Source organism: Colletotrichum fioriniae (genome assembly GCF_027942845.1).
Source record: "Colletotrichum fioriniae strain IMI 355084 chromosome Unknown scaffold_3, whole genome shotgun sequence".
In the NCBI taxonomy this organism is placed as follows: Eukaryota; Fungi; Ascomycota; class Sordariomycetes; order Glomerellales; family Glomerellaceae; genus Colletotrichum; species Colletotrichum fioriniae.
In genome coordinates, this window is record NW_027076839.1 from 291,291 (window position 1) to 315,641 (window position 24,351).

General features: G+C 54.5%; 9 protein-coding genes and 1 non-coding gene across 10 annotated transcripts; 3 read left to right on the plus strand and 7 right to left on the minus strand.

The window, feature by feature from the left end:
• Window positions 1-265: 265 nt before the first annotated feature.
• N0V96_002985 lies at window positions 266-366 on the minus strand. The gene has a single exon. It is a non-coding gene; the product is annotated as a tRNA-Pro (tRNA).
• Window positions 367-615: 249 nt separating this feature from the next.
• N0V96_002986 (uncharacterized protein) lies at window positions 616-1,442 on the minus strand (the record flags this gene model as incomplete). Its single annotated transcript, XM_053189862.1, has 2 exons — window positions 616-1,123; window positions 1,183-1,442. 2 exons carry the CDS (start codon window positions 1,440-1,442, stop codon window positions 616-618), a joined length of 768 nt encoding a protein of 255 aa, XP_053052785.1.
• Window positions 1,443-2,679: 1,237 nt separating this feature from the next.
• N0V96_002987 (uncharacterized protein) lies at window positions 2,680-4,684 on the minus strand (the record flags this gene model as incomplete). The annotated part of the gene is made up of 3 exons (XM_053189861.2): window positions 2,680-2,745; window positions 2,807-4,453; window positions 4,667-4,684. 3 exons carry the CDS (start codon window positions 4,682-4,684, stop codon window positions 2,680-2,682), a joined length of 1,731 nt encoding a protein of 576 aa, XP_053052784.2.
• A 2,880-nt stretch (window positions 4,685-7,564) lies between these two features.
• Window positions 7,565-9,063, minus strand: LAT1 (pyruvate dehydrogenase complex dihydrolipoamide acetyltransferase component (E2); the record flags this gene model as incomplete). Its single annotated transcript, XM_053189860.1, has 2 exons — window positions 7,565-8,623; window positions 8,752-9,063. 2 exons carry the CDS (start codon window positions 9,061-9,063, stop codon window positions 7,565-7,567), a joined length of 1,371 nt encoding a protein of 456 aa, XP_053052783.1.
• Window positions 9,064-11,004: 1,941 nt separating this feature from the next.
• On the plus strand, window positions 11,005-16,638 carry SEC7 (guanine nucleotide exchange protein for ADP-robosylation factor; the record flags this gene model as incomplete). The annotated part of the gene is given in 3 exon segments (XM_065756700.1): window positions 11,005-12,339; window positions 12,359-15,838; window positions 15,895-16,638. 3 exon segments carry the CDS (start codon window positions 11,005-11,007, stop codon window positions 16,636-16,638), a joined length of 5,559 nt encoding a protein of 1,852 aa, XP_065614467.1.
• Window positions 16,639-16,995: 357 nt separating this feature from the next.
• Window positions 16,996-18,164, minus strand: N0V96_002990 (uncharacterized protein; the record flags this gene model as incomplete). Its single annotated transcript, XM_065756701.1, has 2 exons — window positions 16,996-17,793; window positions 18,057-18,164. 2 exons carry the CDS (start codon window positions 18,162-18,164, stop codon window positions 16,996-16,998), a joined length of 906 nt encoding a protein of 301 aa, XP_065614468.1.
• Window positions 18,165-18,972: 808 nt separating this feature from the next.
• RPC31 (DNA-directed RNA polymerase III subunit C31) lies at window positions 18,973-19,860 on the plus strand (the record flags this gene model as incomplete). The annotated part of the gene is made up of 3 exons (XM_065756702.1): window positions 18,973-19,089; window positions 19,164-19,589; window positions 19,648-19,860. The coding sequence occupies 3 exons, from the start codon at window positions 18,973-18,975 to the stop codon at window positions 19,858-19,860; spliced, it is 756 nt and encodes a 251-aa protein (XP_065614469.1).
• Window positions 19,861-20,787: 927 nt separating this feature from the next.
• Window positions 20,788-21,516, minus strand: N0V96_002992 (uncharacterized protein; the record flags this gene model as incomplete). Its single annotated transcript, XM_065756703.1, has 1 exon — window positions 20,788-21,516. The coding sequence occupies one exon, from the start codon at window positions 21,514-21,516 to the stop codon at window positions 20,788-20,790; it is 729 nt and encodes a 242-aa protein (XP_065614470.1).
• Window positions 21,517-21,607: 91 nt separating this feature from the next.
• N0V96_002993 (uncharacterized protein) lies at window positions 21,608-22,632 on the minus strand (the record flags this gene model as incomplete). Its single annotated transcript, XM_065756704.1, has 2 exons — window positions 21,608-22,127; window positions 22,235-22,632. The coding sequence occupies 2 exons, from the start codon at window positions 22,630-22,632 to the stop codon at window positions 21,608-21,610; spliced, it is 918 nt and encodes a 305-aa protein (XP_065614471.1).
• Window positions 22,633-22,940: 308 nt separating this feature from the next.
• On the plus strand, window positions 22,941-24,193 carry FIP1 (cleavage polyadenylation factor subunit fip1; the record flags this gene model as incomplete). The annotated part of the gene is made up of 4 exons (XM_065756705.1): window positions 22,941-23,147; window positions 23,229-23,281; window positions 23,367-23,593; window positions 23,649-24,193. 4 exons carry the CDS (start codon window positions 22,941-22,943, stop codon window positions 24,191-24,193), a joined length of 1,032 nt encoding a protein of 343 aa, XP_065614472.1.
• Between the last annotated feature and the right edge of the window lie 158 nt (window positions 24,194-24,351).

Here is a 24,351-nt window from a genome sequence, read left to right on the forward strand (position 1 = left end):
CATACAGCCCAATCACCCATTGTCGCACATCTTCCCATCCACTACTGTTGTTTCGCGAATGTTGCCGTGCCATGCCAACCAAGCACAATCTCAACATGAGTGCCTTACCTCCGTGTTGGCTTCAGTGTCTCCAAACCTCAAAAGGGGCTATCTGGCCACAACCACGTCAAAGCAACGAAGCCGTGGACTGCAAACACGTATGATTAATCATCAGCCAAAATTAAAGGAGGCTTGACATAAAATATCAAAAATCGGCAAAACGAAAGGGCTCAATCGGGATTCGAACCCGAGACCTCGCCCAATTTCACGCTGTGCGCAAGGATTGGTAAACCCGAAGGGCGAATCATACCACTAGACCATTGAGCCAGGGGATCCCTGCGGGATCCAATGAGTGGTTTCGACAGTGGCGACTTGGCCTCAGATTGCGCTTTATATAGTCTCAAGATCCTGCTGTGCAACTCACTACTCGAAAACATGAGCGCAAATCCGTGTGAACTCTGAACAGTAAAACATCTTGTATGGTGAAACATAATTAAGCTGCCAGTGCACCGCGACACTACAACAGAAAAGTAACTTTACGCATCCACTCTAGAGTTCATGTCTTTTGGGGTATCTTCACTGCAAACCAGCCAACCTCCTGAAGCCAACATTCTCCACCACCCTCAATCCGCCGTTCAACGTAATAATCCCCTTCCCACCAGCAGCAAGTCCCTCATCCATCTTGCCCATCGCCATCTCACTCATGAATCTGCCCAGAATCTCTGTCGGGCTGACAAAAGACGGCATCGTTGTTCGAATCACGGGGCCAAGAAACATGTTCATGGCGTTGTACAGCGCACCAGCGTTCGGCGCATAGATCTCGACGGCCTTGTGGCCAGCCTTGTCTACGAAAGCAGGTCGGACAGATTCGGCGCGCAGACGCGGGTTCGCGGCGCGCATCTCGGAGAGGAGGGTCTCAGTCTCACCCTTGACTCGGGCGAAGATGGCGCTGAAGCGGCCCGGCGTCTGCGTTGCGCCCTCGCCTGAGACGTAAATGAAGCGGAAGGGTTCGTTGCCCGGCGGTAGGTTGGCGAAAGCCTTTGCTGCTTCCAACGTGTAGTCCTTTGTGATTTTGACATAATCTCTATGGCAGTGTAAGCACTTCTCATGTTTGTTGAGGTTGATTAGAGGGGTTGTGCTTACTCTTTGCTGACCTTGTTCTGGCTGATGCCCAGTGCCCATACAGCGCCGTTTGCGCCCTTGAGCTTGTCGAGTACGTCTGCGTCGTACTTTTCAAAGTCCTTGTGGATGATGACATTGATCCGAGGATCTTTGGCGGCTTCGGCCATGGGGATCGGGCTCCTGCTGAGGACCGAGATCTTCGTGATGTCCTTCATCTTGATCATGGCATCGAGAACGCCTGAGCCTACAAGGCCAGTGGCTCCAGTGAGGATGAGATGCATGGTGTTAGTGGTGTCGATTGAGTCGCGTTTTTAGAAATGACAACAACGTTGGCGTGAAAACGCTAGCTTGTGCTAAAGTGCGCTGAATATCAGAAGTAAACGAGATGAGAGAGTAATCATCTACATCTCAGTCAGGTCAGCAGCGATCCGGCCGTCTTTTCAATCTCAGCCGTCTAAGACGGAGCGGGCGGTGCGGCCGCGTCCTGCGGACATTAAATCCACACTGGCGCCAGAGCAGACGAATTACAGAGTCATCTGCCGGCGGGAGGCGTCCCGGAGTTAGCGCTATCGCCATCTCACGGCGCCTGAATTGCGTGCGCGGCTGCTTCTGGAATCTGCACCAAGGCAGTAAGACCTCAAAAGGACCAAGTCCGAGGCTTATGGGCCTATGAAGGGACTTCTGTTCGTCTGACGGGATACTGTTGCACCGCACAGTTATTAACTCCATCGAGCCATAGTCACAAATTCCTCCTTGACCGGTGTGAGGCATTCATCCGATCCTGATGCTGGCCGGGACGAACGACATCCTCTAAGCTTACGTCTCAAAACTTACGTCTAGGTTTGCCTATGTTGGTACCTAGCTGTCAGAGGAGGACCATCAGCAGCCACTACGCCGCTGAAGCCCCAGGTTGATACATGCTGTCGCAATCGCCCTGAGCTGCAGCTAAAGTAGGTACCTCAGAGCATGAAAGTAGGATGCAGCAGGATTCCGCTGTTATTCCCGCCAAACGCCGAAATTATAGAATCTCCGCAGCGAAAACCTCACTCATAGCCATGCTAAGACAGCGGGTTCTTCATCTTTCGTAGGGGAATTAGGTGGTCTTCCGCCTACCTTACTTGGGCTTCTTTCTTTTTTCCTTCTCAGTCCTATGTTCAATCATTCAATAAAACTCATCATCACACTTGGTAAGTTTTGATGGTCTATCAGCTTCTCGCCAATGTGATGGATCCCTCTATCCATTAATCTTTCGTGTATTTAGTTCTCCTATCGCTCTTCAAACCTGTCCTGTTTGTCAACAAAAAAGAGCGATTTCCCGCAAATAGATTTCGTCGCTGGTGCGTCGCTAATCAAGCACGTGGCCTATGATTGAGCTGAGAGAATTGATTTCCGCCACTCGGTTTGTTGCAGAAAGACGCAATGCTACATTAAATTGTACGCTGATTTTCGAGCAAACACAAGTACAGATGAGTGTGTCCTGGTTCCTCAGACAGTATTACTAACAGACAGAGTGCTGCATCATGAGAACATCTCAGGCATAGCGTTGAAGTTCATGATGTTACTGAATCCGAACCCATTATTGTCCTGAAACCAAGTAAGAACGCGACTTCAAAACAGTCTAGGGCTAGCGGGGAAAAAAACTTACCACGGATGTTGCCCAATCCCAATCCCCAAGCATGTCAACCCCGGCATCAAAGTCCATATCCAGATCGTGTACATCGGGCATACTAACTCCTTCCTCAATTACATCGCCCCCTGCCAACTCCGTAAGCAAATCATGGCACTCTTTGACCCGCTCCTTACACGCTTCCTCGAAGAATTCCTCAATCTTGTCGTCGCTGACACCCTGCTCCAAGCCGTGAATATGAGCAATGAGGAGCACACTCAGCGCGTGGCCCTTGATGTTTGTCTCCCCGGATTGAATCCGATCTCTCGACCACTGATAGACAGCGTCAAGAATGCCGCGCAGCTGATCTTCAGAGCCGCTGTAGATCATGGAGTGGCCGTTCCTCAGTTCCTCCTCTTTGATGTTGATAAGCTCCAGACCCAGCGTCATGACGCCCTGGAAGGGAACAGACCGGTAAAATCCGGCACCGTTGATCGTCAAACGGTGAAAGTCCACTTCAGACGGGGTCGCAGGCTTCACCGCGGCGCCGGTACCAGATTTATCGGGTGCCAAGAAGGCGACCTCGCACAGCCGCAACGCCGTGTCGACGACCATCTTACGGGAGAAGTAGTAAACCGGGTTTCGCAGCGCCAGCGGAGCGATCTGGTGGTGGAGGGCGAAGAAGAGCCGATATGTCAGGAACTGAACGTAGCGCAGTTGGAAGGAGGTGACGGCCGGGTGTGCCTTGAGCTGCTGCATCATCCTCTGGAGGGATTTGCTGAGTTCGTTGCTATGTCGAAGGGTCTCTTCGTAGACTGTGTCTGACCGAAACTCATTTACGCGCTTTGCTACAGCGAGACGAGCTGCGAATGTTCCGAATACGGCCAGGGAGACTGTCATCTGTGTGTGTGTGCCCGGATCTCTGGGCACGGGAAAGGCGGACTCGCCGTCTTCGACGAGTTGCTCGTCGTCTAGGTTTGCCGGTAATTCGGTGTCAAAGTCGTCTAGTGAGATGAGAGGCGGGCCACCGGAATCGATGCTCGTCTGCAAGGTGATCTCCAAGATCGTGACCCATAGCCTCCGGCGCATCTCTGCGCGGTATGGAGACATCTTGATGATGGACTTGGGATCACGGTGCAGTCCCATGTACATCGCCGTTCTGAGGAGGGCACCAGCGCCGATCCAGGTCAGATCGCAGCCGATATTGGCCGTGTGACGGAGGTAATGCATCAAGCAACGGATTTGAAGCCCAGGGATGGTCATCTTGGACTTTTCACAGGGCGTAATAAGCCAGAACATGGCCTCCCAGAACCACTGGATGGCCAGGTTTCTTAGGGTGAAGCGCTCGTCGTGCATAGTGGCTCCGATGCCCATGCATAGCTGCATGGTGATGATGAAGGAGTCGCTCGCCTCGGATGGGTTCAGCCAGTACTTTTCGTAGTCCGCTTTGAAGGTCGGGATGTGGATGATGCGGTGGATGGACTCAAAAGTACGTAGGTAGTTTTCGATGAGGACGTCTGCTAGTTCTCGAGAGGGCATGCTTTTGCCAGTTGAGATTGTGCTGAATGAGGGAGTCCGGCGGGCTTTGATTATGCGGCCTAGCTTCTTGCATTTTTCTAGGTCGACGTAGAGTTGGGATGATCGACGGTTCTCAAACTTTCTTGCAAAGTTGACGAGGCGGTACAACTGGAGTTATTATCAGAGTCAGCTACGTTCTTTCAATGTGACAGGAAGAGTGCCCAGTTCCCCATGGCGGAACATAGGTAGGCACTACAGCTGGATGACGGCAGGATGAGAAATGATAGACAGATGAGTTGGAGGTCATTCGTTGCTAGGGAAAAGAGAGGGAATGGCAAACGTTGAATCAAGATAACTCGAAATGAGAAAATGGTGACTAACCATATCAGCCGCGTTCATCCAATGACTCTGGCCAAAATAGCGAGTCTTGCTGACGCAGCCACGGCTATATCTCAAGCCCTCTCGGAGGCCAGGCACAGGTTGAGGAATCACATCTTCTTCCCGAGCCCCGTACTTCACAGTAAGATCAGATAACTGCTGCTCGAGCTGCTTCACCCTGTCAACCAGAGAATTCACCGTCGACGAGGAACCGGGGCAGCTTCCGGGGGTCGAGGCGGTCTCCGCTCTCACACTGACGGCGGCTGAAGGACGTGTAGGGTTCACTGGCCGCCAGGTCCCAAAGTCCGCTGGGCCGGCATGTTCGCCGGGGCTAGTTGAGTCGAAGAGGGGGTGGCCATCCAGCGTCCTGGGATCATGCGTGGCGGGAGATGCTTCTGACAAGGACCGAGAAGTCGGTATGATTGGTTCCGGGAACCCTAGGCCTGACTCACTGGCTTTGGTGGAACCATGAACGGGGTCTTTGAAGTTTTCTTGCCTTATGCGTGTAGGTAGAGGTGTGTTCACGCCGGCAGAGGAGGAAGAGGAGGTGACGGGATGTCTCGTGGCCCGCAGGGATGAGTACGCCGGGAGTATGGGGTCCGGTAGGCGAAGAGCAGTATGGAGAGAACCATCATTACCTTCGGCCCCATGTTTGGGACTCTTCCTGGGTATTGGCTTTGTTTGTGAGGTGTAGGTGCAGAGCGAGTGCTTCGAGCGGACGCAGGTGCTGCAGGGGAGGTTCCTATCGCAGCGGACTTTCCGACGGCGGCATTGTTCGCATGCCAGGGCAGGTCTACGCCGCTTCTTTGGCGCCGAGGGCTGCTCCGAGCTTCTCAAAGAGTCCATATTGGGGAGTAATACAAGTGTCTGGTAGTAAAATTTGGGAAATGGGGGGATGATGCGATCATGGGACGCGGGCTGGGCGAGCTTGGTGGGATGCTCGGCTTTTTGAACTGAGTCCGAATCCCACCACAACGGATTGGGCCCGGTTTAGAAAGTTGTTGCCTGGGCTGGGAATTTAAGGGTACATGATATTACTAGCAGAGGTTCAAGATATCATATCAGATGATCAGATAAGTGTGAGTTGTGAAGAGGGTCGAAGACGATGGATTTGATGGCGAAGGGAGTAAGACGAAGCTTATCCCCGGCATGTCGTCGGGATTCTTGCGCTTATGGACCGTTTCGCCCGCCATACACCGAGGTTTCCAGCAGTTTGATTGGCGCAGAGCTCTCGAGCTGAAATCACCGAGCTGCTCTCCAATTTGCCGACTTACACGATACCCCGAGAAGGATTCAAAGAAAATCACCGAGAGTGGCGCCTAGTACATCTACGCGGCTTCTAGGAATCTGTAACAGCACGGCTCCATATTTGTTGACGAGATGATAAAAGCTGCGATAACCCACACTCTTATTTACTTAGCATGGCACGGTGGCCAATACTTTAACGCTTTAACGCTACCAATGTTGCGCATAGGTAAGCTGGGCTCATATGCGTTTTCCTCTACACATTGATCTTCGAAATCAGAAGTTCTTGTTAGTTGAGCAAAAATGACTGAGGACAGAAATTGAATTGGGACAATCCGCCTTACTCTGCCTTACTTTTTCATTTTACATTGCCACGATACACGGAATTTCCAACTTGGACGTTTCCAAAAATATGAGAATAGAAACCTAAATGCTACGACAGGGAAAATGGATGAACTATTTCATTGCACTGGACTTCTTTGTTGTCGTGAAACTACACGGCCACAATCCTTCCACGAAGATGTAGACCAGTTATGAGTCAAATCTCCCACGCATTCATAACGGCGATGCTCAGTCGGAGCAGAGAAACCGCTTCAAGGCACCCTATCATAGTCTCATCGGGTTTCTCCCAAGTATCGCATCTAGAAGAGTGGATAACATATTCCACTATCAGACCTAATACTGTATTCATCGTCGTATGCGAGAAATCTGGGAAGTTTCCTTCGCAAATTGGGATGATATTCAAGAGAAACTTATGGCTAACGCAATTCTAGCCAACTGCTTGGAGGCAGCTTTTACTGCCCCACGAAAGAAGATTGTTCAAAATGTTAGCGGCAATCCGAGGAGAGATTTAGGTACTGGCATGCTCGAGACTGTTGCCGAGAACATGGAAGCTTGAACGGACCTGCTCAGACGAAGCTATGGATGATCTTTCTCAAACTTTTACCTCTCGCGACTCTCAGCTACGCATTCTTTCTCTACCTTATGAGGCCGATATCGGCGCCGGAATCGATGATATTTTCAATGAACGGGTTAACAAAACAACATCCAAGAGATGGCAATTGCGTTAAAGCACAATGTTGGCATGTGATTGTGCCTCGAGGCAAGGTAGGCCGTCTATCCCTGACCACATGTCAATGGTCACTCCAGCATCGATGCGTTCATCCGATCTTGAACCACTTCGAGTTAGCGCGCCAAAAGCCACGTCCCTGGCTACCTGTTTGACTGGTTTAACTCGCGCGCACATACAAAGCACACATAAAAAGGCGGAAGGGACTGGGGACGGTTTCAGCTTTTCAACGGTAACTGCTTGGATTTCTAGGTAAAATGGGAATAGGAGACCAAATGTACAAGACAGAAACCTCTTCCGCACCCGAGATGCAGCATTAGTTCAGGAGATCATTGTACACGGGAAGTAGGTTGTGGTAGGGGGGTTCGTTCCTCGTTCGCCGCCGAGCAGATGGTGTATGCTCTCGGCCCGTCTTTCACTGCCCTCCGCTTCCTCCCTTTGGCAAAAAAGCCACAGGTCATATCCATCGGCCTGGATTGTCTATAATTCTCTCACGCCGGATACGCCTCTTCGATACTTTCATCATGCCCTCTTTTTTGCCTCCGCACGCGCAACGCAACGTCAACAACAACGACAGCAGATTTTGCTTACAAAAGGAGCTCGAGGGGGTTCTCGAGGACCTTCTTGAGCTCCTTGAGGAACTCGGCACCAATGGCACCGTCAACGACCTTGTGGTCGAAGCTGCCGGTGATGGTGATCTGGTCATCGAACTCGACGCCGGTAGTGCCGTCCTCGGACAGAGCGGGGACAGCGACCTTCTTGGTAGTGCCGATGGCGAGGATGGTGGACTGAGGGGGGTTGATGATGGCGGTGAAGTTGTCAACGGCGTCGTTCATGCCCATGTTGGAGATGGAGATGGAGCCGCCCTGGTACTGCTCAGGCTTGAGCTTGCCGTCGCGGGCGAGCTTGGCGAGCTTCTTGACCTCGGAGGAGATACCCTCGAGACCGCGAGCCTCGACACCGGTGACAATGGGGGTGATGAGGCCAGTAGGGGTGGACACGGCGACGGAGACGTCGACGGTGTTGTGCTGGCGGATGACATCGCCAAGCCAGCTGGAGTTGGCCTGGGGAACCTTCTTGGAGGCGACACCGATGGCCTTGATGAGGAAGTCGTTGACTGACAGCTTGTACTTGCCGTCAGAGGAGGCGTTGAGAGCCTGGCGAAGCTTGAGGAGCTTGCTGACGGAGATGCTGGAGGAGACGAAGAAGTGGGGGTTGGTCTGGGTGGACTCGACGAGGCGGGAGGCAATGGTCTTGCGCATGCCGCTGATGGGGACGTCCTCGTAGGAAGCGCCGGGAGCAGCGACAACCGGGGAAGAGACAGCCTTCTTGACATCCTCCTCGGTGATCTTACCGCCCTTGCCGGATCCCTTGACGTCGCGGATGTTGATGCCCTTCTCCTTGGCGAGGCGAACGGCGCTGAAGGAGGCGTTGGGCTCACGGTCGAGAGCGTTCTCGAGCTTTCCGGCGGGCTTGTTGAAGTCGTCGGAGGAGTTCTCGGGCTCGGGGGTAGGGGCAGGGGCGGACTCGGACTCCTTCTTGGGCTGCTCCTTGGGGGCAGGCTTGGACTCACCACCGGCGTCGGCGGCGGAGAAGCCTTCGAAGGCGCTGACATCGGTGCCCTCCTCGACGAGGACGGCAATGGGCTGCGAGGGATGTGTCAGTTTGCGCGTACATTATGATGGTGTTGATGAAGATGATCGGCATGATGGCGAAATGCGCCGGCCGGACTCGACGAGGGGAATTGGGGATTTGGGTATCGGGGTGGACATACGTTACCGACGGGAATGTCCTTCTCACCGGACTCCTTCAGGAGCTTGGCGATAACACCCTCTTCCTGGAACTCAAAGTCCATCTGGGCCTTGTCGGTCTCGATCTCGACCAGGACATCACCGGGGGCGATGCTGTCACCGGCCTTCTTCTGCCAAGATCCGATATTTCCCGCTGTCATGGTGGGCGACAGAGCGGGCATCTTGATGATGGTGTGCGGGGGGTAGGAGGCGTAACATCTCAGAATCTGGGAAGAGAGGTTGGTGCGGAGGAGGGCATTCTGACGGACAGTCCGTCTCAGGACCGTGGAGATCATGGTGAATAAATAGCTCTCGCGGGCGGCGCGAAAGCAGGGAGAAATTTGGCGATAGTTGGGCGTCGGACCAGGCTCGGGGGGGCGACGATTCAAGAGGATGATCCTTTTTCAGAGGAAGAAAGGACCGTCGACGTCGAACAATTGAAGCCTACGGGCAATTGAATGACGGGATTGCACGAGACGAAGAGAAAGGGGGGGGAAGGAGGAGAGGAAGAAAGACGACGCGGGATTATTCTGGGACGGCGAGGTTGATGCTCGAGATTGTCGGACGGGAATCTTTCCTTGGGGCTGGAGTTTTTTGCGTTGAGCTCCGTCGCTGGATGGAGCTTGGGGCGCTAGGCCGAATCGGGAGCTAGCGCGTCCCTACAAAATACGCCGCAGGGAGAGACGGCCGTTTGGCGCACGTTGGCTCACTGAGGGCACCGGGCGAGGCCTGGATACAGTGGACAGCAGCCTGTATTTGGCACGTAGGTAATAGGTACTTACCTAAGCCTGCCTGCAGAGGTAAGATAGTTTCGCCGATAATTGTGGCCGGTGCTTAACGCCAATGGGCCAGGGCCAACAGGGTCCGCGATCGCTTTGCTCGCTGGGCGGCCTTGATTAAGACCGAGACGCCTGAGGAACTTTTCGGACTTGAGATGGTGGAGTGGGAATAGCCCGGGAAAACAAGGGACCTTACTGGAGTCACGGCTCCAGCTGCAACAAACAGAGGCCGTGTGTCCAATGAGAACAGACAATGTTGAGAGCAGTGCGGGTCTACGGTGATTGTGCTCCATTCATTGGGTTATTGGCCGCAGGTAAGCGCAGCCACACGTGATACCACCGATAACGCAGCAGATAAGACTCCCGTCGGATAAGGTAGGGACGAGACGCGACTGTCACCCTCGCCCGAAAAAAAAAGAAAAAAAAAAGGAAAAAGAGAGAAGAGTCCAAAAGAACACGGATGCACTTTGCTTACCTCAGCTTCAATTCTCCACTTCTGCCTGGTCTGAGTCTCTGAGATGGATGTCTGTGCTCCCATCTCCAATTGCTGACATAAGGCAATTAAACAATGAAGAGGTGGCCGCTCCCTGGCACACGCCTTGCTCAGTCCGCCACGTAAACCAGATGGTCCCGTTGCCTGCGGTGCTGCTGGAGCCCTCCTGGGAAAAAAGAACGCTCCATGCAGCAGCTACAGTAAATCGACCAGGGCCACCTTCGGATTACAGTGTCGCCATTCACACATTACACAGTGTTCGAACCAAGCTCAGAGTTTCCTCCTCACCTTACGACCAGCTCTACACCAAAGGCTCACAGTGCAGACCATCAAGACCAACACATGAAATCAGGTAGCTCCAAGTGCCTGATCCCCATTCCCCAAGCTAAGCGTGGGAAAGAGCCAGGGGTCCCTCCATTCAAAGAAATTTGGACCGTCATTGCCATCTCCATCTTGCGGCCTACTCTAGTACTGTGTATTACCTGTGCTGTCCAATTCGCGAGGACTGAAAGACTACAGTACAGTACAGCATAGCGGTGTTGCTTCGTATTGCATTTCTCGAGAAGCTAGGGCGACTCCGTCACCACCAACCTCGAAACCCATCTCCATCAACGCCATCACCACCACGGTCAGCAACAAGGTGCATACTACCGACCACACTAGCCTATTCTCTTCTGCCACCGCCCCCAAGCATCGATGCTGCCGTCTCCGAAGACGCCGGATACACCACCAAACTAATAGACATCAACCTCGGGCCCACCCCTTGCCTTGCCGTCCTCTCCACGTCGCCCTGCATATGCGCATGCGCCCCTCGATGCCCGGCCCAGCTTACCTACATACCTTGCCATTACCTTTGCTATTGCAAGACTTCTAGATCGGCGTCTCGACTGTCTCTCGAAAACCTCTCCTGATCACGAACCGTCCCTCGACTCGCGAATGGCACTTGGTGTCTCCAGTGCTCCCCCATGAGCTCCCTCAAATTCCTCGTCTCCTCTCTGGAGGCCATTGCCGCTTCCAAAGAGGCCCAGAGGAACAAGCAGCTCACCGAATCCCTCCAAAAGACGCTCACTGCCATCAAGGAGAGCGATCCGAATTTCCCGGACCCCGAAATAGTCTTTGCCCCATTGCAGCTGGCAACGCGCACCGGAAATGTCCAGCTAGTCACTGGCGCCCTCGATTGCATCGGAAAGCTCATATCATACTCCTACTTCAGCTTGCCGACTACAGCAGACGGCCAGCAAGATGCTCCCGCCGACAGAGCCCCCCTCATCGAGCGAGCCATCGATACCATTTGCGATTGCTTCCAGGGAGAGACCACCGGCGTCGAGGTCCAGCTCCAGATTGTCAAGTCGCTCTTGGCTGCTGTCCTGAATGACAAGATTGTCGTTCACGGCGCCGGTCTGCTCAAGGCCGTCCGCCAAGTCTACAATGTTTTCCTCCTGTCGAGAAGTACTGCGAACCAGCAAATGGCCCAGGGAACACTCACACAAATGGTTGGCACCGTCTTCGAGCGCGTAAAGACGAGATTGCACATGAAGGAGGCCCGGGTGAACCTCGAAAAGTTGAAACACAGCTCGAGCAATGTCACCTTCGAGCAGGGCGATTCTATCAATGGCACCACCATTGCAGAAGAAAAAGACGAAGACGTAAACGGGGATGAAGAGGACGATTCTGCCGCAGCCCCTATTTCCGAAATCGAAAAGACCCCGGCCGAAAGCGAGGAAAATGGCAACGGAAAGCTCACACTCAAAGATCTGGAGCACCGCAAGAGCTTCGACGATTCACACTTAGGCGACGGACCGACCATGGTGACAGAGATCAAGCCCGGAAGGAAAGCAGCACGATCCGTTTCCGAGCAGTCCACCCCTGAGTCGTCCCTTGAGGACAGCCCCGAAGCCCTGGACGCCGAAGACGAGGTGTACATCAAGGACGCCTACCTAGTCTTCCGATCCTTCTGCAACCTTTCCACCAAAGTGCTGCCGCCCGATCAGCTGTACGACTTTCGCGGCCAGCCCATGCGCTCGAAGCTCATCTCTCTTCACCTTATTCACACCCTCCTCAACAACAACATTGCCGTCTTTACTTCTCCTCTATGTACCATTACGAACTCCAAGAGCAACGAGCCCACGACCTTTCTTCAAGCAGTCAAGTTCTACTTGTGTCTCAGCATAACGCGCAACGGTGCCAGCTCCGTCGACCGCGTATTTGATGTCTGCTGCGAGATTTTCTGGTTGATGCTCAAGTACATGAGAGAGTCTTTCAAGGTTGGTGCTCAGATTCTCTACGCGCTTTCCGTCTTCGTGCTGACATGTCTTCAAGCTGGAAATCGCAGTGTTCCTCAACGAAATCTATCTCGCCTTACTGGCACGGCGGACAGCTCCCATTTCTCAAAAGGTGTACGTCGTCAACATCTTGAACAGGTTTTGCGCGGATTCGAAGGCCCTGGTGGAGACATATCTCAACTACGACTGCGAGCGCAGTGTCGACAACATTTTCCAGACTATTATTGAGGACTTGTCCAAGTTTTCAACAGCATCAGTTCCGGTAACGCCCGTTCAAGAGCAGCAATACGAGGAACGAAGCGCAAAGAGCACGTCGGCAGGCGAATGGCAGCTAAGAGCCATCCTACCACCGCCCCTTTCTGTCGCGCAAATCACGCCTCACACTGAACCTGAAAATGAGATTCCCAAGGAATATGTCATGAAGCGGGTGGCTCTGGATGCCTTGGTGGATTCTTTAAGGTCAATGGTGGACTGGTCCGCCGCTGTGCGGCAAGACACCAACGGGGTGAGGCCAGATGGCGAAACGAGAACTTCCGAAGATGTACGTCCTTCGATTGATCCGAGCATGTACGATAACCCGTCTCGCTTCGAAACCCCTGCGCCATCAACGCCCGTCATGGAGGATGATCCGGCGTCGCTTGAGAAGGCCAAGGCGAGGAAGACGGCGATGAACAACGCTATTAAGCAGTTCAACTTCAAACCCAAGAGGGGCATCAAGCTCCTCATCGAAAACGGCTTCATTCCGAGCGATAGCCCGCAAGATGTCGCCAAGTTTTTGCTTACCGAGGAGCGTTTGGACAAGGCGCAAATTGGCGAGTACCTGGGAGAAGGCGACCCCAAGAACATCGAGACTATGCACGCTTTTGTCGATGCCATGGACTTCACCAAGAAGCGATTCGTCGATGCGCTGCGGACATTCCTCCAGTCTTTCCGACTCCCCGGAGAGGCGCAAAAGATCGATCGTTACATGTTGAAGTTCGCCGAACGCTACGTGATGGGCAATCCGAATGCCTTTGCCAATGCTGACACGGCCTACGTTCTTGCATACTCTGTCATTATGCTCAACACCGATTTGCACAGCAGCAAAATCGCCAAGCGCATGAGCAAGGAGGAATTCATCAAGAACAACCGCGGCATTAACGACAATGCTGACTTGCCGGACGAGTACCTGCTGGCCATCTATGATGAGATTGCGAGCAACGAGATTGTTCTCAAGAGTGAACGCGAGGCGGCGGCTGCGGCTGGCACTGTCCCACCACCATCGACTGGCATTGCTGCTGGTCTTGGCCAAGCCCTGTCGAACATGGGCCGAGACTTGCAAAGAGAAGCCTATTTACAACAGTCAGAAGAGATTGCGTTGCGGTCAGAGCAGCTCTTCAAGACTCTATACAAGAACCAAAGACGAAACGCCCAGCGATCTGGTGTCAGGTTCATCCCCGCTACTTCTTTCCAGCACATCGGCCCTATGTTCGACGTCACATGGATGTCGTACTTCTCGGCCTTGTCCAGTCAGATGCAGAAGACGCACAATCTTGAGATCAACAAGCTATGCCTCGAGGGAATGAAGCTTGCGACAAAAATTGCATGTGTTTTTGACCTCTCAACGCCTAGGGAAGCCTTTGTTTCCGCTCTCAAGAACACCACCAACCTGAACAATCCGCAGGAGATGATGACCAAGAATGTGGAGGCTCTCAAGGTCATCCTCGAGCTCGGACAGACCGAAGGCAACGTTCTGAGGTCATCATGGAAGGACGTCCTTATGTGCATTAGTCAACTTGATCGCTTACAGCTGATCACAGGCGGCGTGGACGAGAGCGTTGTTCCTGATGTGTCTAAAGCGCGATTCATGCCTCCGCAGCGGGAGAATACTAGCGACTCTAGATCCTCTACGCAGTCAAAGAGGCGAGGTGGTCGTCCAAGGTCTGGCACCGGCCCGCAGGGCTTCTCGAGCGAAATTGCGTTGGAGAGCCGATCCGATGAGGTGATCAAGGCGGTCGACAGGATATTTACCAACACGGGCAATTTGAACGGAGAGGCTATTGTCCACTTCGCAAAGGCCCTGACAGAAGTCAGTTGGGATGAGATCAAGGTATCCGGTTCCAACGATTCGCCGCGAACATACAGTTTGCAAAAGATTGTTGAAATTGCCTACTACAACATGACGCGTGTGCGTTTCGAATGGAGCAACATTTGGGACGTATTTGGAGACCATTTCAACCGCGTGGGATGCCACAACAACATTACCATTGTCTTCTTTGCCTTGGACTCGCTTCGTCAACTGTCAATGCGCTTCATGGAGCTTGAGGAATTGGCTGGTTTCAAGTTCCAAAAAGACTTCCTCAAGCCGTTTGAGCACGTTCTGGCAAATTCCCAAAACATTGCTGTCAAGGACATGGTATTGCGTTGCTTGATCCAAATGATCCAAGCCAGAGGCGACAACATCCGCTCTGGATGGAGGACAATGTTTGGTGTCTTCACGGTAGCTGCCCGCGAGACAAACGAGAGCATTGTGAATCTTGCGTATGAGAACGTCACACAGGTCTACAAGACCAAGTTTGGCGTTGTCATCTCACAAGGTGCTTTCACCGACTTGATTGTTTGCTTGACCGAGTTCTCCAAGAACATGAAGTTTCAGAAGAAGAGTCTGCAGGCGCTTGAGAGCTTGAAGTCAATCATCCCCCGTATGCTCAAGACGCCAGAATGCCCGCTGTCTCAAAAGGGACAAAACGCCGCCGGGGAGCACACAGCATCAGCAGCAGACACACTGCAGAGATCTCAGAACCGGACGTCAGTGGAGGAGGGATACTGGTTCCCGGTTTTGTTCGCTTTCCACGATGTGCTGATGACGGGCGAGGATCTCGAGGTGCGGTCGAACGCGCTCGAGTATTTCTTCGAGGCCCTCCTCAAGTACGGCGGCGAGTTTCCACCCGACTTTTGGGATATCCTCTGGCGGCAGCAACTTTACCCCATCTTCATGGTGTTGCGGTCGCGACCGGATCTCAACAATGCACTCAACCACGAGGAGCTGTCTGTTTGGCTCTCCACAACCATGATCCAGGCACTCCGGAACATGATCACACTGTTCACGCACTACTTTGACGCATTGGAATATATGCTGGACCGCTTCTTGGAGCTACTAGCCCTGTGTATCTGTCAAGAAAACGACACCATCTCCAGAATCGGCAGCAACTGCTTGCAGCAGCTTATCTTGAAGAACGTCACCAAGTTCACGACAGAGCACTGGGCCAAGATTGTAGGGGCGTTCTGTGAGCTGTTTGCGCGCACAACTGCTCACCAGCTTTTCTCCGCGACAACCATCAATTCAACAGCATCCATCGACATGCCGCCGAACGGATTGGAGTTCTCAGGTCCTCTCAGCCCTACCGAAACCTCAATGGAGGAGGACAACCTCAAGATCAACGGAACGGAAAAGAACGGCGAGAACTCTGACAGCAACTCGAGTGATGCCAACCTCGGAAGCATCAACGAGGACGACCTGAAGACGCCGACGGCCCCGGTCGCGCCCCAACCCCAACCCCGCTAGAGGAGTTCAAGCCAACGTCAAACTTGCAGCAGCAGCCGGTCGTGGTCACAGCGGCTCGTCGTCGCTACTTCAACAGAATCATCTCCAGATGCGTGCTACAGCTGCTCATGATTGAGACGGTGAACGAGCTCTTCAGCAACGACACCGTATACAACCAGATCCCGACATCAGAGCTCCTTCGCCTGATGGCACTGCTTAAGAGGTCGTACCTCTTTGCGAGAAAGTTCAACGCGGACAAGGAGCTCCGCATGCGACTGTGGCGCGAGGGATTCATGAAGCAAGCACCCAACCTGCTGAAGCAGGAGAGCGGAGCGGCCGCTACGTACGTCGCCATTCTCTTCCGCATGTATGCAGACGATAGTCATGAACGCACGGCGGCGCGCGACGCCATTGAGCAGGCGCTGGTGCCGCTATGCAAGAGCATCATCAAGGACTTTGTCGGTCTCGAGGAGGACAGCCAGCACCGGAACATTGTCGCTTGGCGACCCGTAGTGGTTGATGTCCTCGAGGGCTACGCGGCCTTCCCTGTGGACGCCTTCCAGAAGCACATTAAGGAGTTTTACGTCATGGCTGTAGAGCTCCTCGGCAAAGACCTCACTTCGGACCTCAGGACGGCGCTCTTGCTCGTGTTGAGACGCGTGGGCGAGGTTGGTCTCGGTATTGAGGGAATGACCAAGGTGGAGGTGGATCGGAGGGACAGCATCATCAGCAGCGCCACGGAAAACACAGTCGACGGGCCCGAGGGTGACGCTTCGGCGAGAATGAGGCGCTAGTTCTTCGTGGAGCTTTGTTTAGAGGAAACATAAAAAATACGGCAGAGAGCACGCACATGGGGATGGCGTAATGGATAGACTGTAGGAAGGGGATCATTTTCCATGTAAAATTACTCGACCCGGCTCGGATCGTCGAGGGGGTGTTTGTTCGCAGTTCCGTGTCCATATTTGAGGTATTCTAGTCACCGCCCCCCCCCCCCTATCTCGGTGGGCTCGTGATCGACCAAAGTCGAACTATTATTAACAGAAGCTGTTTTATTCCGTGCTTGCCTTTCGTTATGCTCCTTTTTGTCCTTGTGTTCCCTGAACGCCCTTTTTCTGCTCATTACTGAAATCTCAAGGTGTGGGATGTGTCCATCAAGCTAATACGTCTCTGATGAAGGTCCTCAGTGCCTCGGATTCCTCGGGCACAGTCCGATCCGGCAGACTACCAAGAGCATTCTTCAACATATTATCATCCTTCGTCGCCTGCCTCACCAGATCCTTCAAAATGCCCATCGTCCGGTGCGAGTGCTCCACCACGCGCATCACACTCAGCAACGTCTCGAAGAAGTCGATGAGGTTCAGGTGCATCAGCGTATCGCTCTTGTCCACCATGTGCAGCGCCGCCAGCTGCAGGAGACCCGTCTCAGACGAGCCTGTCAGGTCCGGAAACTGCGAAACGCCTACTTCGACGATGTTGAGGGCCGCGAGGCGCGGGAGGATGCGGAGGATGCGGCCTTGCGCTAGGGAGAGCTGGCGCTCTGTGAGGGTGACTTGTTCGCCGTCCGGTGTGGGGGAGGGGTCGACGCCTTTTGCAAGCGAGAGGACGAGGCCGAAGAGTTCTTTATCGTGGAAGATGCGGCGCCACATTCGGCCTTGGCCCGGCGCTCTCCTCTTCACGACTTGCGTCGCAGACGAGCTGGGGAGGTGACTCGGCGGCGGGAGTTCGCAGTCGACATCGAGTAAATCGCCCAACACGCGGCCCGCGCGCTCGCCGACCTCGACTTGCGGCGCCGAGAGCCAGCGGCGGAGGAGCTCCTCGACGACGCGGGGCATGAGGGAGAGGATTGCGGCGTCGGAGGGTGAGGCGGATGCTTTGGAGAGGATGGCGAGGGCGAGGAGGTTCGCGTGCGGGGAGGGGGGAGCGGAGGGCTGCGAGGAGGGAGGATTCGTCTGCGAGCTGGAGGGTTTGGGTGAAGGGACGGGGGCGAGGAGTTTTATTGTGAGGGAGACGATTTGTTTTGGGTCATGGGGGGTTGTTTTGAGGATTGTTGTTAGAGGGGGAGGAGGCGTGGGAGGAGGGGGGGCGTGTTTGTTTCTGTGAGCGAGGTTGTTAGTTTTTTTATTTTTTGATCTGGATGATGTCTATGAGAGAGGGTGACAGGTAGGGGTAAAAAAGCAGAGGAGGGGGGCTGACCGTTGAGTTGAAGCTCTACATCGTCGAGGAGCTTCGGTTCGAGGGGTGTGTCTGGGGAGGTGACAAGGTCGTCGAGATGCTTTTCGAGCTCGGCGAGGCCGGATATCGGGACGGAATTGGAGGTCATTTTGGGGACGATGTGTTCTGTCATCGATAGGAGGTTGTCGCCGTGGTTTTTGTGGATTGGGTATGGTGATGGAGGTGTGGTTGTGTTTGCGACAGAGTTGTGAAGCTCAGGAAGCTGTTGATGATGAACGGCGAGCGTTGGAGATGGCGGGGGAAGGAGAGGGAAGCTCGGTTTAAGGGTCCCCGGACGCTAAGATAAGATAAGGACGAGTGACAGGCTGCTAGGGGTTGCGTGGACTTAGGTACCTGTGTGCATGTAAGAGCTTCGTACCTTGGGTGCCTTGGACTCTCTGTCGGAAATTATGAATGATGAATTTTCTATGGTCAAGTAAGTATTGATTCGAGTAGTTTTATTGACATCGTCACAAGTCATGGATGACCGTGTACCTGCGCTGAGGTACAGTACAGTCAGTAACATCAAGCTTCAAGTGAGGTACCTCAGGGACGGAGCGGAGATTTGGACGGCTCCGGGGTGACGCCGGTGCCTGACAGCGCCGGTAAGCGGGGCACAGCGCGTCACCCACCACGCTGCAGGGCACCTCAGGTGCGGGATGCGACCCCGCTAAAAAAAATCCCAAGGCTGTCGATGCACCGCAGCGCTGCCCCAGACCGAACTGCAGCTTGGGGTTTTTTTCTCGGAGACAAAAAAAGAGAGGCTGACTCCAACTATCACCAAACACCACACACACACTCTCTCGTTCTGACGCATACTTTGCCCTCCTGTACTCGAGCCGACAACCGCCCTCACAGCTTCAATCGCCAGAACAATTGCAAAAAAGGGGTTTCGAATACAACAGAAACAGAACATAATGTCGCGCGGTGGCAGAGGAGGTGGCCGCGGCGGGCGCGGGGGTCGCCAGGGCCCCCAGCTATCCTGGGACAACGGCGAACACGCACCCGATACACGACCTTCAGAGCTCTTTCCCGTACGTACACAAACTCCGCGACGGAACCTCTCTACTTCACCAAGATTGAAACACTAATCCGTGACTGTTGCCAGGCCTACGCAGTCCCGACAGCGAAACCCGTCACAGACCACGAACAAGCAAACGTCAACGCCTTCCTCCTCTTCCGCCGCCAATTCCAAGACGGACCCCTCTACACCCGCAAGCGCACCTGGGGCATGGACCCGACAAACACACGCAAGCTCTACGGCCAAGAACAGGTCAACGCCAAATACGGCGTGCGCACCCGCGCCACGGCGGACCCGTTTAACGCCGTACCGACCTACTCGCAGAAATTCACCCGCCCGGAGCGCGCCCTCCCCGACTTTGGCGGACGGCCGTTTTGTAAAGAGTTCTTCCCGCTGGAGCTGCATGAGACGCTTGACGGGGATGACGTCGCGCCGGGGGAGAAGAGGAGGGGTGGGGAGGCCAAGAGGTTGAAGTTGAGTCGGATCACGGCGTTGCTCTACGGCGGAAGAAATGTTTCATATCAATGCGGAGGGGGATGAGGATGGGGAGGTTGGGCCGGATGGGGCGAAGAAGAAGTTGGAGGCGCTGGAGAGGATGGGCGAGGCTGAGGGAGAGGGTGGGGAGGAGGAGTGGGAGGAGGGCGGGGAGGAGGAGCAGGATGTTGAGTATGATGACTCTGATGCGGGTGATTACGACGCGGAGAACTACTTTGACGACGGCGAGTTTGGCGAGGATGATGGCGGTGGGGATGATGAGCATGGCGGTCGGGAGGGGTCGTACTGATCCAGGCTTGGGTACCTCCTATCTACCTCCTGAGAATGTACGGCTACGGCTACGGCTACGGCGACGAAGAAGACGGCGAACATGGCAAAGGCGGAAGGATTTGCTTAGAGGCCTTCTTGCTATTACCTCAGACACGAGAGGCATCACCGGGCGTTATTGGGCGGATGAACGGCTTTGCTGAGCGGATTACAGCTCCCTGATACCCCATCAATTACCTTACCTTATATCAAGGCTCAGACTACAAAATACACACACTTTTTGCATTTCATGGTTTGATACGATGGGATATGAATCAATAACGTGGCTTTGTAATGAAGAAGGCAAGAGACCCACAAGGCAAAAGCTCAAGTGCCCAGTTCGTGAATCGAACTGGACACCCTACGAAACCCTCCATCTGAGAAGACTTCTCAGAATTTCATCACCAAGTTCTTTACTAACGGACCAGGGCGTTATACCGCTCGACCATGGGGATCGAGTTGGCTTGGTTGACGAATGCGGCGATGGACTTGAATGTAAGGTATTGCACTGTTGCGTATTCGTCTCGTGTATTCCTGTCATGTACGGACCATGAGAACGAATCGCTTAGAGGCATCGAGACGACAATGATTCATCCTCTTGGTCGAGCCCTGATATGACTGAGCCTGAGCATCTAGGCCACCCACCAACCCGTCTCTCACAACCCTTACTTCCCACCAAAGGTGAAGCAGACCATTTCCATCACGTTCTGGGATCTCAATATCCAATCATTACAGCCTTACAACCCTTATCCGCGGCCACGGTCGCCCGAGAGCTATCAATGCTTCATTTCGCCAATGCTGCCGGTATATAATTCTTTTCCCCAACCTGAACGCCGTTTGCTTCCCTGGACCGTGGCCTCCCCCTGCATACTATGTATCCACAAGACACTTCCATCTTGACTCTCCTCTCTCATTTGGTGGGGTATTGGCGCTGGAGCTGGGTAAGCTTTTCCCGTACGTCAACGATGCTACCCGCGGCCTCGTAAATCTTGTCGCCCATCATCTTGATCGTCTCCAGAAGGTCGAGGACCATGTTGAAGGCCGGCACCTGGGTCTGGTCCCGCAGGGATCGTACGCGCTCGTAGAGACCGTGTTCGACACCAGGCATGTGCTGCTCCATCTCCTTAATCTTCTGGACCTGGAACTGACTGAGTTCCTTCAGGCGGTCGGCCTCGTTGGAGAAGAGAGTGAGCACGTCCTCGAGGTTGCGGTCCTGGTTGCCGTTGGTCGTGTTGCCGCCCGATCCGCCGCGGGTGAGCCAGGTCTGGTGGTAGTGTGCGGGAAGCTTGAGCTGGTCGGCGCCTGCGAACGCCATCTTGGCAATGTCCGCGTCGGACTTGACCAAATCCTTGAGGTGTCCCAGAGTGACGATATCCTCGTCCAGCGTCGTCTTGACGCCCTCGTACTTGCGCTGGAGCCAGTTGACGTCGTTGGTGAGTTGTGCGAGGTCACCACCGTGAGCGGCCATGAAGCCTCTAATTTCGGATGCGTGTGCCATGAAGCGCTGGATCATGAGATCGCAGTTCTCCATTTCGGACTGGATGGATTGTTCTAGGTCGTTGAATCGCGTCGTGCCCTTGATATTCGACATGTCTACTCGCACGCCAGGAACGCTTTGCTGCGTCGTCGACTGACCCATAGTTAAGCCGGGAGCAGAGCTACCTGCGGGCTGAGATTGGCCGCTGCATCTTTTGTTAATCACTGGCCAGGCGCCTTCTCGGGAATGCCACTTACAAGAGACCGCCGGGCTTCGGTTGGTTCTGAGCCTGGCTCTGTCCGAAAAGACCACCACCCATGCCTTGGTTCTGCTGGGTTTGCTGTGCATTGCCGCCGCCGCCAAAGAGACCTCCTGTTGACTGTTGCTGCTGCTGGGGCTGCGCTGTGCTCGCACCAAAAAGACCGCCCGTCGCCGGCTTCGCGGGGGCTGCACCAAAAAGCCCTCCACTCTGCTGTTGCTGAGGTTGTTGTTGCTGGGTCGCAGCACCTCCAAACAATCCTCCTCCAGTGTGCTGTGCAGGCTGCTGCTGCTGCTGAGTCTGGCCCCCTCCAAAAAGACCGCCGCCGCTTTGCTGCTGCTGGGGTTGCTGTGCTGGTGCCGCTCCAAAAAGGCCACCGGTCGCTGGTTGTTGTGGTGTCGAAGGCTTGTTGCCAAAGAGACCTCCTCCTCCCGTCGAAGTGCCGCCGAAAAGACCGCCCGTAGCAGGCTGTGTAGTCGCTGCTGTCGAGTTTCCGAAGAGTCCTCCGCCACCGCTAGGTGCGGAAGTTGTGGCAGTACTGGTGGTGCTAGAAAAGAGTGGCATTGTCGTTAGCATTCGGGAATATACAATGAGCAGAACATAGCGAGACTCTCGACTCACCCTGCATTGGCGGCACCAGTGTTGATGCTCAAGCCACCGGCCGGTCGTCCAAACATCTTGAATTTTTCTTCGAGTGCGCCAATATTGAATTGTTCAAGTGTGTCCTTGCGAGGCGCGGGCGCGTCAGTCCTCAAAGCCGGGAACTTGGGTGGGAACGGTATCGGTTGGTGTTGGCCTTCCTGGGTTGAATGATTTGTTGCTCCTGGTTGCTGCTTCGCGATCTTCGACGGGGAAGAATTGGCTGCTGTTTTGGCGCTCGGGCCATGGGCAGCTTCGATAGCTCCAACAGCGAGCGTTGCCTCGTCCGCCTTGGTGGTAAAATGCGACGGCTCTCCATTGGCTAATCGGTGTTCCTTTTCACCGTCCGCCGGGCTGTTTTGGGGGTCGTCGAGGTCCATCGCCTGTGGCTGGTAACTGGCCAGTGCAGTCTGGTGTGGTACCTGCTGTGGCGCAAGCTGTGGCGTATGCTGCCGCCGGCCTGGGCGGCCCTTGCTGTGCGGTGGCCGCCGTGGCCCTCTCGGTGGTGGTCCCCTCGGCGCGCCAGAGCTTCGAGCTCCAGGCGCCAAACCATTGAATGCGAAGCAACCCGCAAAAGCTGCATCACCAACACCTGCACCTCCATTCCCACCTCTACTCGTACCACCGCTACCACCACCATCCTCTTGGAACATTGCCGACGACACCGTAAGACGTAAACACAGCTACAATGGACATTGATGAAGATGACGATTTCTACGCGGATGAGCCGTCCACCGAGCAGCCCACTACAAGCACAACAACAGCCGAAAATGCTGCTGCTCCTCCACAGGAGGCGTCGCCAAAAGTAGAAGCGGCAGAGAGCAAATCAGAAGAGCTCGAGGAGGGCGAAGAGGAAGACGAGGGCGGCGCCATGGATGAAGACGAGGATGATTCTGTACATACCTTACCTTACCTACCTTGCACCATCTTTTGGTACTCGTGAATTGACGACTGACTGTTCTGGCGCTTTCTCCAGGATATCGACATCATCACCGAGCGCAAAGATGGCACAAAGGCTGCACCCCCGACGTACGTCCCAATTTTTGTTTACCTTCAGAGACATGAAACTTTCATGTGCCTTTGCTCACACAAACAATAGACAATCTCGCTACAGCGACATCAGAAACATCCCACAAAGGTCAGCCTCCAACGACATGGCTATCAAAGCAGCCCCAGCCAAGGAGGAAGATTCCGCGAGAGCCTCACCCTCCGACCTCCCTCTCGGTATTCCCAGCGCCGACAAGGCTGCTGCCGCGGCTTCCAAGTCTACGATCGACGTCAACGCGAATCCCGATTACCCTCCCGTCGGCAAGCCCATCACCGCGGTCAATATTGACGAGGGTAAGAACGCCCCCTCGTACCTGCTGTGTTGCCGTGTTGCTAACATTGTCTACAGACTTGACCGAGAACGAGAAGCCCTGGCGCAAACCCGGGACCGACATCAGCGACTACTTCAACTACGGCTTCGACGAGTTCACGTGGGCGCTCTACGCCGCCAAGCAGGAAGCTGTCCGCGGAGAGTTCAGCGGCGACGCTATTGCCGCCGGCCAAAAGAAGATGATGGAGGACTTTGGCATGATGATGATGGGCGGAATGAACATACCCGGCGGAGGAGCCGCACCTGGCGCCAACGCGCAGGCTGGTGGCATGCCTGGAATGGGTGGTATGGAAGGTATGCCGCCCGAGATGCAGGCCATGATGCAGCAGATGATGGGCCAGGGCATGGATCCCAGTCAGATGGACCCCTCGCAAATGTCGGCCATGTTCAATGGCATGCAGGGCCAGGCTGGCAACGCTGGCCAAGGCGGACAGGGTCAGAACTTCAACCAGGGCTTTGGCGGAAATCAAGGACAGTACGGAGGCTACGACCAGCAGGGCATGGGAGGCGGCAACCGCGGCGGATTCGGCGGCAGAGGCCGCGGTGGACGCCGCCAGTGGTAATTGCCTCTATGTTCCATGTCTGTTTACAAAGATGTGCTGGTTATGTATGTCCAGCCCGGCCGGCGTTTTGGGAATTCGGTGGTGAGGTCACACATGGTTTGCTAAGGAAAGTTCCGAGAACGGGTCGCGGAACGGCAAAAGCAGGCATAGAGATACCC